Genomic DNA, 17798 nt, shown 5'->3' with positions numbered 1-17798 from the left:
AACAGGCTGCCAAAGGAGGTTGTGGAGTCTCCTTCTCTGCAGACATTCAAAACCCACCTGGACGCGTTCCTGTGTAACCTCATCTGGGTGTTCCTGCTCCAGCAGGGGGATTGGACTGGATGATCTTTCAAGGTCTCTTCCAATCCCTAACATTCTATGATTCTGTCTGCTACACCGCTGGGAGAAAAAGCCAGGAGCGAGGCAAACAGCGGGCCAAGGCTTCACAGGTCAGTCAGGCACAGAGCCTGGCAAACAACCGCTCCTCCCGCAGCCAGCCAGGCCGGAGCCGGCCCTGCATGAGTCAGCGGCAGCTGCGCCCAGCCGGGCAAGGCGGCGGGTACAGCTATGGCAGGCGGCGCCGCACCATCCGGCCACGTCTGGTGTGGACACCCCTCCACCGCCGTGCGCGGCCTCATCTTAGGCCCAGAAGGATCGCAGCCCCCATTCCCCGCGGAACCGGCTCCGCCGCCTCAACGCGGGCCAACACCGGAAGGGGGAGGGAATGAAGGCGCCGGCCACGTGACCACAATTCGAACGGCCGGCGCGAGGGCGTCACTCCCTCAGTGAGCATGCGCAGCCCCGCCGGCCGTTGGGAGGGTGAGCCCGCCCATTGGGCCGCCGCGGCCACGTGACCCGCGCCCCAGCAGGCGGAGGCGGGGCCGCCGGTTCCGTCCCTCTGCCCTCCCCCTGCCCACCCCGCCGCGCCGGCCGCGGGAGGAGCGGGGCGCATGCGCGGGGGAGGCGGCCGCGGGGAGGGCGGTGGACAGTGCCTCTCGCTTCTTAAAAACAATATATCCCCCGTCTTTCAGGAGGGATAAAACGGCGGCGGCGGGTTGAGCGACGTCGGCAAAGCCGCGGAGGTATAGTGCGGGCGGAGGGCCTGGCTGGGGGATGGTGAGCGGGTTCCGGGCCCGGGCAGCCTGCGACCAGACTCCGCCTCTCGCCCGCCACAGCCGCAGCCGCGGCCCCGCAGCCCGGCGCCGCGGGGGAGAGCCGCCCGCCCGGCCCCGCGCACGGGGGGGGACGCCCCGCGGGGGTGAGTACCTGCGCTCCCCTCTCCGCTCCTGGGATCGCCCGCACTGGTGCCTTTTACGTGCGCGGGGTGGGGGGGGGAGTGCGGGACACGCCGCGGGGGAGGGCCCAGCCCGGCAGTCGGCCCGGGTGGGCTGCTTAGAGCGGGCGGACGTGCCGGCGTCCCCGGAGGGAGATCGTCCTGCTCCTGGCGAGCTGGTGTCTCCTTCGGGACGCCTGCCCGTGCGTGCGCGTCTCCCTGCGGGCCTCCCCACCCCACGGCGGCCTGGCCGCCGGCGTCGCCTTCCCTGGAGGGAGCGCTTGGGTGTCACATGGGGGTAAGGAGGAGGGGTGGCCTGTCCCGGCCGCACATCTCACCGGTGGGCCTGAGGCAGAGGGGATGCCGAGCAGGGAGGGAATTCACCCTGGCAGCCTCCCGGCTCCGTAGGACCTAGTTCGCTGTGCTGCGGGGCGGGGGGGGTGATGGCGTTTTGGTCCAGCTGTAGCGTGGCGGGAGTCGAAGCGCGTCCCGACGTTGTAAAAGCACTAAGCTGCCCTCTAATTGGGGGTGGGGGGCGCGGGGAAGAGGGGAGAGAGGAACTTCGGAGGCCTTTGAAAAGGAAGCAGGCGGGACTCTTATGTTAAACCGAAAGAGCCTCCGCCGAAACCGAAGGTCTGCCCGGGGAAGGAGAAACGTGGCTCAGCTCCCGGGTGGCAGCCGGCTGCACCAGCCCCCGGCCCGGCTTGCTCTGGCACACAGCCCGGGACCCCAGGAGTGTCTGCGGTGCTGAGTGCCCTCGGTCTCGCAAGTGCGATGAATGAGGTGCCAGGGGCTTCTTGCGCTGCCGGGGTTTAAGGTTGGGCGCTCCGACAGTGCGAGTTTTGTAGCCTTCCGGTAGAGGGGTGATGTCGTGTTAAAACTAAATCTTGTTTCCAAACTGCTGTGTTGAATAGGGCACCTGTAGTTACTAGGTGAATTTTTGTAGCTCAACAAAACGTCTATATTGTGGGTTTGTTTTTGTTGTAGTTGTGTGTTTGTTTTTAATAAAAAAAGCTGTTTCTCAAAATACTCCCATCTCAACCTCTTCCGACTATTTGCTACAAAAAACTTCTTGAGGGTTGTGAATTTTAGATAGAGATGGTTTTGTGTTGCTTCTTGTTTCACAGGTTAGAAAACACGTCTAGGATTCTCTTGGCAGTGTCTTTGCTTATTTAAGATTCTGTTGTCTGCTCCGTTTTCACTATTGACATAGAGAAATCGTGTAAACACGGGTAGGTGCAAGGAACCTGGAGCCAAGGCCAACAGGTTTACCCCTCTTCTATTAGTGGAGAACAGGCTTTCTAGTTAATGTGTTTGTCGTGCTTCGGTGGCTGTGTTAATAGTGGTAATTTGATCTGCTGTGGAATTCAATGGTGTAATTCTAGGTCCTGCTAGCCTTTGAGCTGTGGCTGCTGCCAAAGAGATGCAATCTTGTCTTCTTCTGGTTGCAAGTGTTTGTATACCCTTGTGGGAAACTCAGCTGGGAAGCCAATATGACTTTTAAATCAGTATTTTTATTTTTTATTTCTAATGCGTTAGATTTAAATAGTTCGCCAGTCTGCTGAGAATCATGCAGGGGATGGAAGGGCCTCTACTTTCAGTATGGTGTGGTCTGTGCCATTTTAAAGCATTTACATAAACCAGTCTGTTGGCACTGTACTTCCAAAAGATCCTAATAACTTGGCTGCATTTTTGAAGTGTGGCGAACCAAAATTCATGGCTTTGACTTGTGATCTCTGTAAGACCACTGTGCAGCTGGATTTACTGTTCTGTTTAAAAATATTTAATTGGTTAAGCAAGATGTGCTGTAATCATGTATCATTATCATTTACAGCTCTGAAATTCAACTATTTGTGGAATTTTTTAATCTGGTCTGAATCACAAACTCAAGGTTTTTTAAGCATTTTAATTCTTGTGCTTGCTCAAGACCTAAATTGCTACAAACTGACGTATTTTCTTTGAAGAGTTTTCATAGTTAGTGGCAGTTGATATAATCGTAATAAAAAAACTTTTTCATATAAAATCTGAGCAATGTGATTGCTTGCCAAGTCTTTCAGATACAAACTAGCATAGCTGGATTTGTTCCTTGTTTTTGCACACAGCTGGTAAGTTGTACTTTAGTAAATTTGAACTCAGACCTATTACAGACATTCCTTCTTCAGAGTTGATTTTCCTTTACATTGCAGAGGTAACTGGCTAAATGATGATGGCTTCTCACAGTAATTGCTCTAAAATCCATTATACGCTTTATGTGTCCTTTGGAGAAAAAATGATCCAATTTATTTCAAATAGAATTTTTCAGATTTCTAATTAGTAACATTCTACCAATCCTGTATTTTCTTGTAGTAGAGCATTGTCTTGAGTCTTACCCAAGCTTTTTGTCCTGTTGCTTTAGTAGGTCCTCATCAGTATTTATTTTAGATGCTGTAAACCAGGTTACTTTTATCTTGCTGCTTGCATGGGTATCTTGAGGCAAGATGGAGTGGGACATGAAATGTTTTAACTAGATCTTTTTTCTTTTTGTAGCCCTTCAGAGTAAGTGTTGATCAGGGATATAATAGGTTATGAGACTGAAAGGAATTTCTCTAGCCAGCATTGCTACTAAAGAAAACGTATGCCATAATTGAACTGTGTGTTTCTGTTGTTTAAATTTAAGGTCAAATGTGGCTTAACACAATAACTTTTATTTCAAGTGCTGTTGATTGTTGCTGCAATGTTTGTTAGCAATTTCATTTTCAACTGTCATTCCAATTTTGACCTACTTCTATACAAACTCAGATTCCCATTACTTGTTCTAAGTAATACAAATTGCAGATTACTGTTGCTTAGAATTTCATTGAATATTTTTTTTTTTTCCCCCCACACAGGTGTGGAAAAATGGCAAAGAGAATTGCAGAGAAGGAACTGACTGACAGAAACTGGGATCAGGAGGATGAGGCTGAGGAGGTAAGTTATACATTAGATTCCCCCCACACCACTGCAGGTAGTAGGGTACTTATTTACATGTGATATTTATGTTGTGGGTGAAATCTACAGTAAAACTGGTTAGAAGTGTAGCAGTTAAAGATAATTCTGTGTATGTGATTTTTTTTTTTTTAATAAAGCTTCCAGTATATGCAGACCATATGGCAAAGCAGCTTTTAATAGTTAAAATGACATGAGCAGCTCAGGGAAAAGGAATTTTACATTTCTAAAGTGAACCTCAGGCTTGCTAAGATGCATAATGCTTTTGAACTCTTCAGATGTGTGATGGGTATTTATTGAGTTCACAAGAAAAGTGGTTTTGATTTCTTGAGCTAAATTTTCTTCACGTCTTGTGTCTGTTTTTCTTAAAGGTCAGTAATAGATAATTTCAGAAATATGTTAATTTGGAGTGCTTAGCTGGATGTCCCTACACAGCCAAAGGAATTAAGCCAACAGTCAAATGATAAATTTCATCTAATAGTAAAATGAGATTTTCCTGTTTAGTGTCTCATACTTACTTATGGCTCATGTATAATCCCTAAACAAACTGTGCTAGCCTCTGTGCTACTGAAAGTATGAAATGTTTAGGCCTATAAAATGTGAGAAAGAAAACTGATGGTACTCTTCCAGAGATCTGAATTTAAGAAAACTTAATTTCCTTTTTTATTAGTTAGTCATAGTAGTAGTTAGTCATTAGCTTTTTCTAATACTTGAACTACAGCAGACTGCAGGAGATTGACTTAGGTTATACATCTCTATACCTTCTCCAAGCTGAAGCTTTTTTGTAACAGTGCAATACTGACATTACTTTCAGCGAAGATATCTTACAGCTTTGTTAAAAAAAAAATTCTTCATCTATTTGTCGTAATGAAATTGAGATTGCATGATGGAAAATGTAATGCAGAACCAGAAAGACAGAGTTTTGAAAGTATCAACTTAAGTTCAAGTAGCTGGCAGGCTAATCGCAGTACTGTGCTCTGTGTGTGTGTGGTGGTTTGGTTTTGTTTTTTTTAACTTCTCTTATTTGTTAGGGGGAAGTGCTACAGTTGTGTTCAAAAACTTATCTCAGCCATCTCTTTAGACTATGATGACTTTATGAGATTCTGAGACTTTATGGCTTTATGAGATTGAGACTTTATGACATTCTGAAAATTTCACTAATGATTCTATAACTACTTCTTAAAGGTGGGAACATTCTCAGTTGCTAGCGAGGAAGTCCTGAAGAACAGAGCTATTAAAAAAGCCAAGCGCCGAAATGTTGGATCAGAGGTAATGTAATCACTGGGCATTAATGTTGTAGTTTGACTCAGTTGCAAAATATGACACCAGTGTTCATTTTTTTTCTTATTTGGGCTTGTAATAATATTGCACAAAGCTAACATTTAGAAGGTATATGCAACTAGTCAGCTCATACACACAAATTAATTTTCACTTACTGCTCCATAGCAAGAATAAGGTGAGAATGAGAAATGGGTAATACTAGTACTGACTGGGTGAAGGGAAATGTCTTTTTGAAGTATAAATGTGGAGTGTTTCACATACAGTGTCATCTACAGATGGGTAAAACAGCATGCAAACTGTTTCAGTTTTATTCTTTGCAGAGGTGGAAACTTGAAAATAAAAAGTTACTAGTTATCTATGCTGGTGGGTCGGGGATGTCTCAGAGGCTAAATAACTAAAAGCCAAAATACTAAGCTGAACTGAGAATTAAAAAGATGTCTTTTGTTAAGAATGCTGCAACTTCCCACTACCCCCCATGAGGCTTTGGTGCCACCTACTTTTTGCAACAACAAATTGAAAATTGAAAGGAAGTTGGCTTTTGTTACAGGTTTAGTTCCTGTGAAAGCACTAACCCAGTCCAACAAAATGTCCTTTCAAAAATCCCTGACAGATCCTTTGTCTTATATCTTTCCATGAAACATTCTTTCAGCAGTCCATGCCCCATGTTAGAAATAGGACAGAAACTTTACCTGTCACTCGAATTGATTTTTGGCTTGAATGGGACTAGGCACTTATCTCCCATGCTTTTGATTTGCGTGCTGCTGTCCAAGCAATGGAAATGAGGAAGCTGTCCTATCCCATTTTTGCCTATAGTAGTATTAGCCACAAATGTGGCAAAGGGTGTGGTTAATTAAAAGATTGTACTGGGAAAAGGTGATGCAAGAAAGAAACCATACATATTAGTTTATCAAGTACAGTCTATCTTTGCTTCTCCTGTCAGTTCTATTGGAATATTTCTGGTAAATCACTTAAACTTTGCATAGGTGACTACCAAAGTATGCTGTTTTGATGAGTGGCTTGAAGTGTTAGATTCTAATTGCGGTTGTAAATGATAAAAGTTGCTGAAAATAAGCCTGCAATTACATATTGCTAAGTAATTATTTAAAGAAAACAACATGCTATGAATGTCTAAATAGGTAGTTAAACACATCCGCTGCTCTGAATAAGTTTTATGTATCCACTTCCTAGATCTAGTTTATTTTCATACTAAATGTCTGAGTCCTTTAAAAATAGCAGCAATATGTGTCATAAGGAAGCTATTAATTTTGTTTACATAGCTGACTTAGAATAATACACAGAATGACATGCTGAACCAGGGTAAACTAAGTGGAATATTAAGTGGGAATAAGATTTTTGTGGAGGAGGTGTATGTAACTGGTTGTCTGTCTTTTTTTGGTCTCTCCCCAGTCTGAAAGTGGAGGAGCTTTTAAAGGATTTAAAGGCTTTATATTGCCTTCTGGAAAAGGAGGAGGTGGCTTCAGCGGATTTGGTAATGGTGCAGGAATAAAGCCTTTAGAAGGGCTGTTGAATGGAAGCAGTAGTGTCTCTAGCACTCCTTCTTTCAGCAGTTTGAAGACCACCTCGGAAACACAATCAGCATTTGGTAAGTTTTAAATAAGTGTACATATTTATCCACAAATTCAGCCGTAAAATGTATAGGGTTAATTTAATAGTGAAAACCAAATTCAAACTGCCTTATAGTTCTGTTTTGAGACTTTATTCCTCTTTAGATTTTAGACTGCTGGAGGGACAAGTTATCAAATGCATTCTCTTTTAAGAGGTGGAAACTAAATTCATATTTGGTCTAATATTAGAGGTCAAAAAATGGGGATGGAACGCATTGGCATAAGACATCCTCTAAACAGTATAAAACACCTGATAACATGTTCCAGTTAAATAATTGTCCCAGTTATCTGAATTTAATTAAAATAAATCCTAATGGAAATGTCCCTTTAGTAGGACTGCAGTTTCCTTGTGCGTGGGTGGTTTGGTTTTGTTTCTTTGTTGTTTTCTTTGTGTTTGGTTTTTTTTTTTTTTTTTTTTGGTTGGTTGGTTTTTAAGGTCTTGTTCTAGTAGTTTTTGCAGTTCTTGCTACATATATGCTGCATAACTAAAGTCATAACATTATTCCGGGTACATCTTATATTGCAAATGGTCTTACTAGAATTTTATCTGTTACATTTATACCTACATTTCAAGACACTTGAAATATTTTGGCAGTTCTAACTCCGGTTTCTTGCTTTGGTAGTCCCTGAAGAATATTAATTCCATTTCTTTGTGCTGGAGATGCAGAAATGTTAAGCATGCCACTGTTTTAGAGTCAGCATGCCCCAGAGTAGAAATATGGTGGAGTCTGAAGTCTCGAGTAACTTAATTTCAGTGAGCTTAACTAAATTGGGAGAAACTTAATTATTTAATGAGGATTTTTCTTGATTTGCTTATTATAGCTTTAAACAGATGCCATTCAAAAATGTGCAAAATCATGGGCTAGTGTGTTCAGGGATTTTTTTTTAAAGCACAAGTAGCAAGAGATAACTGAGTATTTTGTCTTAATAACTGTTACAGCTTGGTAAAACTTAAGATTTTGAGGGGTTTGGTAAAATACAAAATTATATTTTACTAAACATTATTCTGTACAATTTCTTTCTATTTTTTTAATACAACTGTGTGCTCCATCTCCTTTGTCTATCCCTGAACTAACTTTTCTAAACTTAGTGTGCTTAGATGACTTTCACAGCATTGTCTATTTATTTGTATCTAGTACACAGTGTTGTGATAAAAGAGGGTACATAACTGAGCAAGAATGAGCGATTTGATAAAGAAATATTGAGAACATTTAGTTTAGGTTTTTATGAGAACTGTGCTTTCTGGAAAAAGAAGTTCTAAACCAGGGGTGTCAAACTGATTTTCACTGGGGGCCACATCAGCCTCGCGGTCACCTTCAAAGGGCCGAATGTAATTTTACAACTGTATAAATGTAGGAGTAGTTACATTTGTACAGTCCTAAAATTACATTCAGTCCTTTGAAGATGACCATGAGGCTGATGTGGCCCCCGGTGAAAATCAGTTTAATACCCCTGTTCTAAACCGTGTTTTTCTTCTAATAGGATCCACAATGTCCAATGGTCCCGCTACTACTGCATTTACTGAGAAAAAGGCTGCAAGCCCAAAAGCTAATGGTGGCAGTCAACCGTCCTCATCTGGCTACGCTCAGAGTAAAGTTTGTAGCTCTAGTGTTTACCACAAGCAGTTGGCGGCTTTAAACTGTTCTGTGCGTGACTGGATAGTTAAGCATGTAAACACAAACCCACTATGTGACCTGACACCCATCTTTAGAGACTATGAGAAGTATTTAGCAAATATTGAACAGCAACATGGAAGCAGTAGCGATAGTGGCTCTGAAAACGAAAGCAACAAGACACCTGGCTCTCAGTCAACAGTTTCTACATTTGGGAATTCAAAGCTGCAGCAAGGAACAACATTTTTGTTCAGCAACAACAAAACTGAGGATACCTTGGACAAAAAACCTGAAGCTGCACCTGAAAAAAAAGACCCATCATTAGGAGCTACATCAACTGTCTCTTTTAATTTTGGCAAGAGTGTCGACAGTTCTCTCTTGGGTTCCATTGGTTCAGGAACACTTAGTAGTTTCTCATTTTCTCCTGGAAATTCAGGCTTTTTTGGAAAAGATACAAACCAGACTAAACCTGCCTCTGCAGTATCCACCAATATATTGGAAGCTCAGACAGAAAGTGGCAGTAATGATGATAAAGGTAAATTCTATTTAAAATGATTATTTTAACAGTAAGGTGTGAATGTATGTGGCTTAAGAATACTGCAAAGGTGAAATAATACTAAGTTGAACTAGATCATAATTGTTCTTGAATTTGCAAGTGCAAAGCTGTACCACTAGTCTGGAAATACGTCAGTCTTGCATACTGTTTAAGTAACACTAAAAGTATATGGTTATCAAAACCTATGTATTTCTGTCAGGTTTATACTTTCTGTAATAGAATACAATTCTTCAGCTGAACACAAGACTTGATGACATTTAAAGCAACCGTTTTTTTCATCTTTGAGCCTGCAGGGCATTTCAGTCCTGCTATTCCCAATAGAGATCCTCTCAGCAAAATGCACGAGATATAGAACAGTTTCATACAACCTACTTAATGATTGTAAGGCAAATAATGTTGCACGCTACCTGACAGTTTTACTCTGCGATTTACCTAAACTGGATACAGTAAGCTGATAGAAATCCCAGCAGTTGAGGGACTGGAAGGGCATAATCCCGCCACTGTCTCTTGGCTGTCATGCCTGCAACTGATGACCCTGTCCCCAAATCAAACTTGGCTGTTGGAGGCATTTATTATATTATGCTTCACTTGAGCCCGTTTGTGGAGACTATTCTTTGAAATGTTACAACTCTTCTCCCCACTAGAAGGTTTTGACTTAAGTTTGACTTGTTAAGCTTTGTACTTTTTGATTGTTTGGTGGTGGTTGGATATTGCCATCCCATTTAAACTGAAGATGAGCATAAAGTTGCCTCAGGGGTGTGGTTGAGTAAGAAGACAGATATTTGTCTGAAGCCGCTTTAGAGCCCAGATTGATTTAAATGTATTTTGGCAATTATTGACAGGCTGTATGTGTCTATGGCAAATACAGCATCCATAAGCTAGTTCTAATACAATGCCAAAAATACCTTCCAGATTTACATTACAACACAACATTAACATATAAAATGTATTAAAACTTTTTATTTAAAGGAGGAGAAGAGGAGGAAGAAGAGCCACCAAAAGTCATTGTTAATGAAATAAAAGAGGATGATGCTTTCTACTCAAAGAAGTAAGTGACTTCAACTTGGAATAGTGAATAGAATAATAATGACTAAAATTCATAGCTGCGTATTGCTATTTTTCACCACTGCCGTGCATAACTAATGATGTATGCGTTCTTAACTTCCTAGTTAATAAAGCTTGTTAGGAAACCATATAGATTATGAAGTTCCACTTGTACAAAAGGGCGTAAGATCTTCCCAAAATTCTTGTAGCTTGGGCACAGCACTGATAACTAGTTTGTGTTCTACCTGTGATATTTTTTGTGATTTTTTTTTTTTTCTTTTATAAATGAAGATGTTTCTGCATTTATCAGGTTTAGTAAGTTTAAACTGTAGGGCTTGTACCACAGAAATAACATACTGTACTTCTAAAAAATCAGTCAGATGTTCAGCTGTTTGCATAGCCTAAAGACTCTTCAGCTGGAAAATGCTGATTGTTGTATGAAGGAGTGAACAAGTTGTACTTTTAAGTTCCGAGTGAGACTCCCTCTACTAGAAGCAGTTTTTCAAGGCATGCTCAGTAGTCCAAATAATTACACGTTTGCATAACACTTGGCATAGAATTTGTCCTTCTACAAAAAGTCATTTGCCTTATCTGAGACAAGGTATGTGCTAATTTATGAAGAATGGTGTTAGGTTTATTGGAGCTTCACTTAAAAAAAAGTCTTTAAATTTTACTTAAAAGTAATATTATAACAATATATTATACAGCAAATTCTTATGGTTTTGTAATTAGTGGTTTTAAACAGTAGCTTACAGTTGTTACTCATTATAGACCCTGAGTACAGGTTGCTGTGCATTTTACTTTTCCCTGAAAGTAATGAGTTTGTTATTTTAGTACTGAAAGAAATAAGTAAATTCCTCTTTGAGAACTGGAAGCACGATCTGTTAGCATATGAAACAAGGTCAAGAAGAATAAAGACTTATGCTACTCACAGCATGTTAGCTCCTGCTTATTGTTAAAGTATTGGCTTACTGTGAGTCAGATGTATACGTGTATTATATGTGTGTGTATATTTGTGAGATATCTTTGTTGAGGGACTTTAATCTTTACATATCTTCACAAACTAGGTTGTGTATTCTGTTTTTTTTTTGTTTTTTTTTTTTTTCCACAGGTGCAAACTGTTCTACAAAAAGGAAAATGAATTTAAAGAAAAAGGTGTAGGAACATTACACTTAAAACCAGCAGGGAATGAAAAAACTCAGCTCCTAGTCCGAGCAGACACCAATTTAGGTAAATAAATTTCTTCTAGTAGCAAGTCTTGAAGTGAAATTCCATGCTAAGCATTAGGATTTTTCTTTTTTTTTGGTTACACAGCATAACAGACAAGTGTGAAAACCTTTCTACCTTTTTTTGTTTGTTTGTTTTTTATAATTTCAAGTACTGAACAAGCAATTGGATGCCCCTAATGAGATTACCAAAGAGTGCACATGAAGCAGTGCAAGGAAGTATAAAGTTGTGGTGTATGTTTGGGTATTCCTCCCCCCTGCTGCCTTTTTCTAATAGCTTTTCTCCATCCCTGAACTGTTGAGTGGCTTTGAAGCATGGCTTAAGATCCACAATGAAATACTTGTGTATAAGCTGTGATGAAGAGGAACAAACTTTCTGCTGAGGCCAACTGTCGTTTATCTGCAGTTCATCCTGAATGTGTAAATAGTTGGCTGTGTGGGTAGACATCCATTGTACTCTGAGCGCACTATCACTATATAGATCAGGCATGCAGGATTTTGCTAGATGCATTGCTCTTAAAATGCATGCTCAAGTCCAGCTGTTGCACTGTGTTTAGCTACCTTCAGTTGGATCACAAATGGTAGGTTGAGAGTACAATATTAGAGAAACTTCAGAGTATCTTCTGAAATCAACATTAGCACATACAGCTAATTAAAGAGAAAAAAACCCCAACCATTTCTTCGCTTTTGGAAGCTAGAGGGACCTGATGTATTAAAGATTTTAAGGTGTAATATTCTGGCTGAAGAGTGTTTACACTCTTGAACTGTGCAAATCAATGTTTTTATACTCATTGTTGGGAAGCTTTGCTACACTTCAGTACCTAATTTCAATGAACTTGCATGTGAGATCCAGTTCCATAAAATGGAATAAATGTGGTTATGAAAGACCTGAGGAGTACACTAAGGCATTTGTCTTGTTTCCAAGCATTGGTTTCTAGAAGCCACTGCAATCATAGCGATGCACACTTTCCTTTTTGCTGTCTCACACAGAGCCATAATCCTTTCCTAACATCTCACTGTATTGAAAAACTGAACTGGAAAGGAAGGTGAGGATGGACTTTTCCCTAAATACTGCTGCCATGTTCTAAACTATTTACCAGGTTTACAAAATGTGTGCATCTTCCTGGAAGCAAATTTGAGTTTGCAACTGTTTTAATAGACCAGTAGTACTGAAGCTCTCAAATTCCCTACATAATTTAACAACTTGACATAGAGCTATTGTTAGTAACCCAGAGGTAGACCACATCAGATGTGTTGTACAACTTGAGGATACAAAGTACTTATTCTACCGTAGTTTGTCAGTTTTAGATTGACAGGTCTGTGTGTTCAAGCTAACATTTTGCTTTGCATATGAACTGTGCTTGATGGTCAGAATGAGTAACTTGCATAAGCATAAACTAAGCTCTGTGACTTGCGTCCTCATTTGCTGCTTCTCCCATGTCCCCTTCTTTTTTTCTTGTGTGCCCCTACTATAATCTGCTATTGTTTAAACTCCTTCCATTAAAAAAGGAAGACACAGTAGTGTCAGAGATTTCCTTGTTCCTAATGAGGAAATAAATCTGTAAGAACAGTGGCCATGAGTAGATGCTTAGGGAAGGATAAGACACAAGTATATATGACATCAGTGAATTGCCTTCCTTCCAAACACAAACTTAAATATATATATATATACACTAACATAACTGGTATTATGATAAAAGGTGAAAAATTGCTAATTTTAATTTTTTTGCTCATATGCAGGAAACATACTGTTGAATGTTCTAATTCCACCTAAGATGCCATGTACAAGAACCGGAAAAAACAATGTTCTTATAGTCTGTGTTCCTAATCCACCGATTGATGAGAAGAATCCATCTGTTCCTGTCACTATGTTAATAAGGGTGAAAACAAGTGAGGATGCAGATGAGTTGCACAAAATCTTACTGGAGAAAAAGGAGGCTTAAATAAGTTGCAGTCAGTGATCTGAAGAATTATTGCCAAACTGCTGCTGCTCTTTTCTTCTGCCGTATCTTCACTTGAACACTTAACTCTACTCTGATATTAAGAACTGTTAGAGGAATTATGGAAAAATCCTGTGAGGAAAAGCTAAACTAGCTAATAAAAGCTTTAACAGAACACAAGTGTTGGACTGTGCTCCCTCATTTTTCACTATCTAAATGCAGGACCTCTTCTGGATAAAGCACACTGATGTAAACTAAAGCGTATGTTTTTAACACCGGTCGATTTGATCGAAGGGACTGAAATCAAGAGTACAAAAATGGTACCAGAGCTTCCTCACAGACTGCAGTGCAATGCAACAACTCCCTGTTTGAAGAAGGGAGGATGTTGAACTGTTGAAACTGTTTCTAGACTCCAGATTTTTAATTTTAAGTGGTCTGTCATATTCTGATGAGACTTTTCAGGCTGTTGGTGACGACAATGTACTGCAGCAACAATGATATGATATATTGTACTGTGGTTTAACTCTGACAGACTCGTGTGCTTTTGGGACTCAGAGACTGCATCTCCAGATACTTAAAAGAAAATTTGCTTGCGTAGTCTTGTTGACAGTAGTGTTTCTTAGAGAAGAACTGTCAGTTCGGTTCTTACTGTAGCAACAGGCTAATGATGTGCAATAGTACAAGCAGAAAACTGGAAGACTGTTTAACTTGGACCACAACCACAGCTGGCATTTGCTGACTGCTGCCAAGCCAGAGGCCAAGGGTTGCACTTCCATTATGGTCCCTCCCAGGTATTCCTCCCTTGTCCCTTGGGCTAAAACTGAAACCCAGCAGAGGCAGAATTGTAAATGTTGTACTTGTCGTGCTACTAGTACTTTTCTGAAGATGTCTCTTTTCACAAACAAATTTCAGGATTTTTATAGATCTTTATATTGCCTCTGGCCATTACCAAGAATACGTGCATAAATGTGTGTGTCAGTAATCATTTTTCCCGTGTGCTAAAACTACAGTGCTTTACTGCGTTACATTAAGTAAAGCAGTAGTTTGCAGCTTTAGGACAAGCTTTCTCTCACAAAAGTAGGGAGCACTGGGTTAATCTACAAGTTAGTTTTCAGCTGTGTTAAAATTAACCATTTGGCAATAATTTGTGGATCAGAACATCATTGTGGTCTCAGTTTCCATCTCAACTTTATCAGACCTTGTTTGGTTATTTAATCCTTTTCTTTTTCAAATCTTGTTTGCTGGAAAACACCTTCCCTATTGTGTTTTTTTTCTGCTTCACTTCAAGCTCTGGAAACTGTCCAAGAGCTGGATGTTAATATTAAACTTGAACTGCTGTGTGATCTGTCACACAGACCAGCTCTGGGGAATGAAAACACGCCAGCCTGTCTCTGGCTAATGTGGCACAGAAGAAAATCCCATTCTTAAAAAAAAAATTCACAAGCAACCTGGAAATCCACAGTAGTGGTGTCCTGTGGGTGGGGGAAAAACAGTAGCACCATTTGATGAGATGCAGCACATCTCACCTGCTTCCCACTGCTCTCTAGGGGGGGGGACAAATGGCTGCCTTTAGTCCTCATTGACTGCACAATTCAGGTTATGGCCTTTTTTTTATCCCCTCTTAACTAAAAGGAGGGAAAACTTTGTATGATCTATAGCCCCCTTGACCAAAGTTCTAAAACAAAGGCCTTTGCTCACATATCAGCTACACTGAGGTCACAGGAATTGCATTTTTAACAAGTGTAAAGGAAGCTTAGCTAGGATTTCAAATATTATTTGAAATATAAACTGGTGCCTTTTTATTTGTGCATCTGGCTCAGTACTTAAAACATTAAAACTAAGTGACATTACTTTCCTTAAAATAATGTGCTTTAAAAAAAAAAAAGGCTTGCTAATAGAGAAATTGGAGGCCAAAAGCTGAAGGCTTGCACGTTAACTGTGTATGAATGAAAAGCAGAACGTTGCCTGAAAGTTCATTATTAATACAGGCTCAGGTTTAATGCCCAAGGGCTCAGTTAATTTTGCATTTTGTCTTTTGCCTGTGGTGTCTTACGCGTGTCGCTGCACAGAAAGGTTTATAGACCACATGTGGGAAGCAGATTTGTTGCGCATCCCGCTCGAAGGGCAACTCTGTACAGATTGTATCGGTGGTCTCGGGTCTGTGTGTGTTTACTTCCCAAAAGTTCATGGATGTGTAACCCGTTCTTCATCCATTGAAATGTGGACCAACTAACTTAAACAAGCGAGAAACAAATGGAACTTCCTGCGTATCCTTATGATTTGCCTGCGAAGTGAGGCGGCCTTGGGGTTTCGCATGCACGTATCTGGCCCAATTCCAAAGCTGCCAAAACTGAATAATGGCCGGTGCCTCTCTGGCATGTTTGTAAGGGTGGACAGTCTGAGGGAGAGCACAGAATGCAAGGAAAATTAAGTAGAATAATAATAAATTATGCTGGAAAAAATAGATCTCAATATCCGTGGTAGCAAATAATATCTTCTTTTAGCTGTGGGAAACACTTAAGACACCTTATTCTTTAGCAACGTACATATCTATCAGTAAAGCCTAGGGGAAGGTATGTAGTCGGAATCTTGTGTTAATATAGCCAAAACCATAACGATTTTAAACGTTTTACATGGGGAAAGTTGCCGCTGAAAGAACAGGGAAGAATTTTACTGCAAATTAGACTTTTTAATCAACGTCGTGCATTGTGACCCTGCAATTACCTGGACTAAAGCAGGATAAGTCAGTCATACACCTTTCACTCTGTTCAGTTACAAAGCACAACCCTTGTTCAGTACTTCTATAAAAACACATTTTGATGATGCTTCAAGTCAGTTTCTAGTTAAGAAATATTAAACTACTTAAATCCTGTAAAAAACTCAGAGATTATGATACAGAAATAAAGGCCTAAAATGACTTAAAAGCAAAAGTTAGTGGAGGGCATAGAAATCAATATACTAATGCCTTCCTAACAAAGTGGCACATGCTATACAGGGAAGGAATTCTGATCAGAATTCCAACTCAATGAGACATTCCTGTATCTTTGTAGATACTTAGTATATTTAACAGCTGGATATCAGATAGCTGATGTTAAAGATGCAAGTTTCCTCCATAATTTGAGTTAATGCCTCCTGTTTTAGCTCTACATAGGTGGTGGAGTATCTCATGGATCATGCATTCTTTCTTCTGCTTTAATTTTGAAATGTCAGCTGCATAGAAATCTTTCCCTCTCACCTCCCACAAATAGAAAAAAAATCAAGGTCTCTGCTTATTTTAATTAACAGAATCATCTGTAAGGGAGATTATTACAGTTGGTTTGAATTTTATTTTAAAATATTAAATTACTATATGCAGGGTTTTTTTGTACTGTACTTAATCTATTTAGGAGCATAACACTGTGTTCCTATAATCCCTTCTGGTTGATGGATGTGAAGGCTTAAATTAAATTTAAAGTTCAAATGAACATGTTGTAGAACATAAAGCAATTAGGAGGTACGCTTTGCTATTAAGAATTTCAGTTCAGCTCCCTTTGCAGCACTGTAACGTTTAAAATGTCCTTAAAGACTTTCTTTCTGATGCCTTAACTTATTTGCATTTGCTAAAATTTTGTAGCTGGTGCCTGTGTGCAGAAATTAACTGACATTAAACAATTTGAAGTGGCATGAGCTAGTATAAATCCAATGAAAATGCTGAATGTGACGATTTGTTTATTGTTAATAGATTTCAAACCGTTTTGAATTCTTCAGTGGATATTTAAGTTTCACATAACTCGTCATGTAACAATGTCTTCATTAGTTCTAATACATTGAGGAATTGTACAAAAATCCACGGAAAATGTGAATAAATGAATGGGAGGTAAGTGTCTTGTGTGTTTCCCTTTCACTTTGACTGTAAAACACTGTGTTAATAAAATGAATTTTACGAATCAGTTGCTTGCAGGTGAACTCCTGCCTAGAAAATCCTGCGGAGCAGTGTCCTCCCCTGCCCCTTCCTCAGGCCGGCTTTGAAACCTGTCTCACTGCTCAGAGCCCGTTCAGCAAAAATCCTTTCTTCAGCCAAAACACTTTCTTCTTGCAAGGTCGGTGCCCTGAATCAGCTCAGGAGGAGGAGGTAGCGCTGCCTTTGACTAAAGAGAAAAAACAACACCAAAATATTTCTTACATGCTAAGAGAATGGCTGTAGAGATGCAAAAATCCCTCCGCTTGAATATTAAAAGATTTAAGAGGAAAAAGTTAGCTGGGTTTGCCCGATGGCATATGTAGAACTTATTTTAGACCTAGCCTAAAAGCACTAGCCTAAAGCCAGGCCACAAAGTGATTCTTCAGTGGTTTGTGACCGTTTGGCAAAAAAAAAAAGATTCAAATCAATACAGATTAGGTCACGAACAGTGTAGATCAGCTTTCCAGCGCACCAGGGACCGCTGAGACCGTGACTGCACTTTCTGCTACTGGCCGCTGTTGTGCTCTTTAGCACAACCTTAATTCTGTCCATAGTTGT

The 17798-nt window shown here is 40.5% G+C and overlaps 1 protein-coding gene across 3 annotated transcripts; it reads left to right on the top strand.

Moving 5' to 3' along the window:
* Window positions 1–684: 684 nt before the first annotated feature.
* On the top strand, window positions 685–17160 carry NUP50 (nucleoporin 50). 3 transcript variants are annotated; one of them, XM_082059136.1, is made up of 9 exons: window positions 685–860; window positions 3919–3997; window positions 5201–5284; window positions 6704–6899; window positions 8404–9069; window positions 10060–10138; window positions 11246–11364; window positions 11513–11594; window positions 13101–13241. In XM_082059136.1, exons 2-8 carry the CDS (start codon window positions 3929–3931, stop codon window positions 11563–11565), a joined length of 1266 nt encoding a protein of 421 aa, XP_081915262.1. In that variant the 5' UTR covers window positions 685–860; window positions 3919–3928; the 3' UTR covers window positions 11566–11594; window positions 13101–13241. The 3 variants fall into 3 exon arrangements, with proteins under 3 accessions (XP_081915262.1, XP_081915260.1, XP_081915261.1); XM_082059134.1 differs by lacking the exon at window positions 11513–11594 and having other exon boundaries at window positions 689–860; window positions 13101–17160; XM_082059135.1 differs by lacking the exon at window positions 11513–11594 and having other exon boundaries at window positions 689–1036; window positions 13101–17160.
* Window positions 17161–17798: the final 638 nt, after the last annotated feature.

This window comes from Streptopelia decaocto, assembly GCF_964273445.1.
Source record: "Streptopelia decaocto genome assembly, chromosome: 1".
NCBI classification, from domain to species: Eukaryota; Metazoa; Chordata; class Aves; order Columbiformes; family Columbidae; genus Streptopelia; species Streptopelia decaocto.
This window is presented reverse-complemented; position numbering and strand designations above follow the sequence as displayed.

Coding starts and splice junctions, on each gene's coding strand:
- NUP50 (XM_082059134.1), top strand. CDS start 3,929: ATGGCAAAGAGAATTGCAGAGAAGGAACTGACTGACAGAAACTGGGAT. Junction 3,998..5,200: donor AGGAGGATGAGGCTGAGGAG/GTAAGTTATACA, acceptor TACTTCTTAAAG/GTGGGAACATTCTCAGTTGC. Junction 11,365..13,100: donor CCGAGCAGACACCAATTTAG/GTAAATAAATTT, acceptor GCTCATATGCAG/GAAACATACTGTTGAATGTT.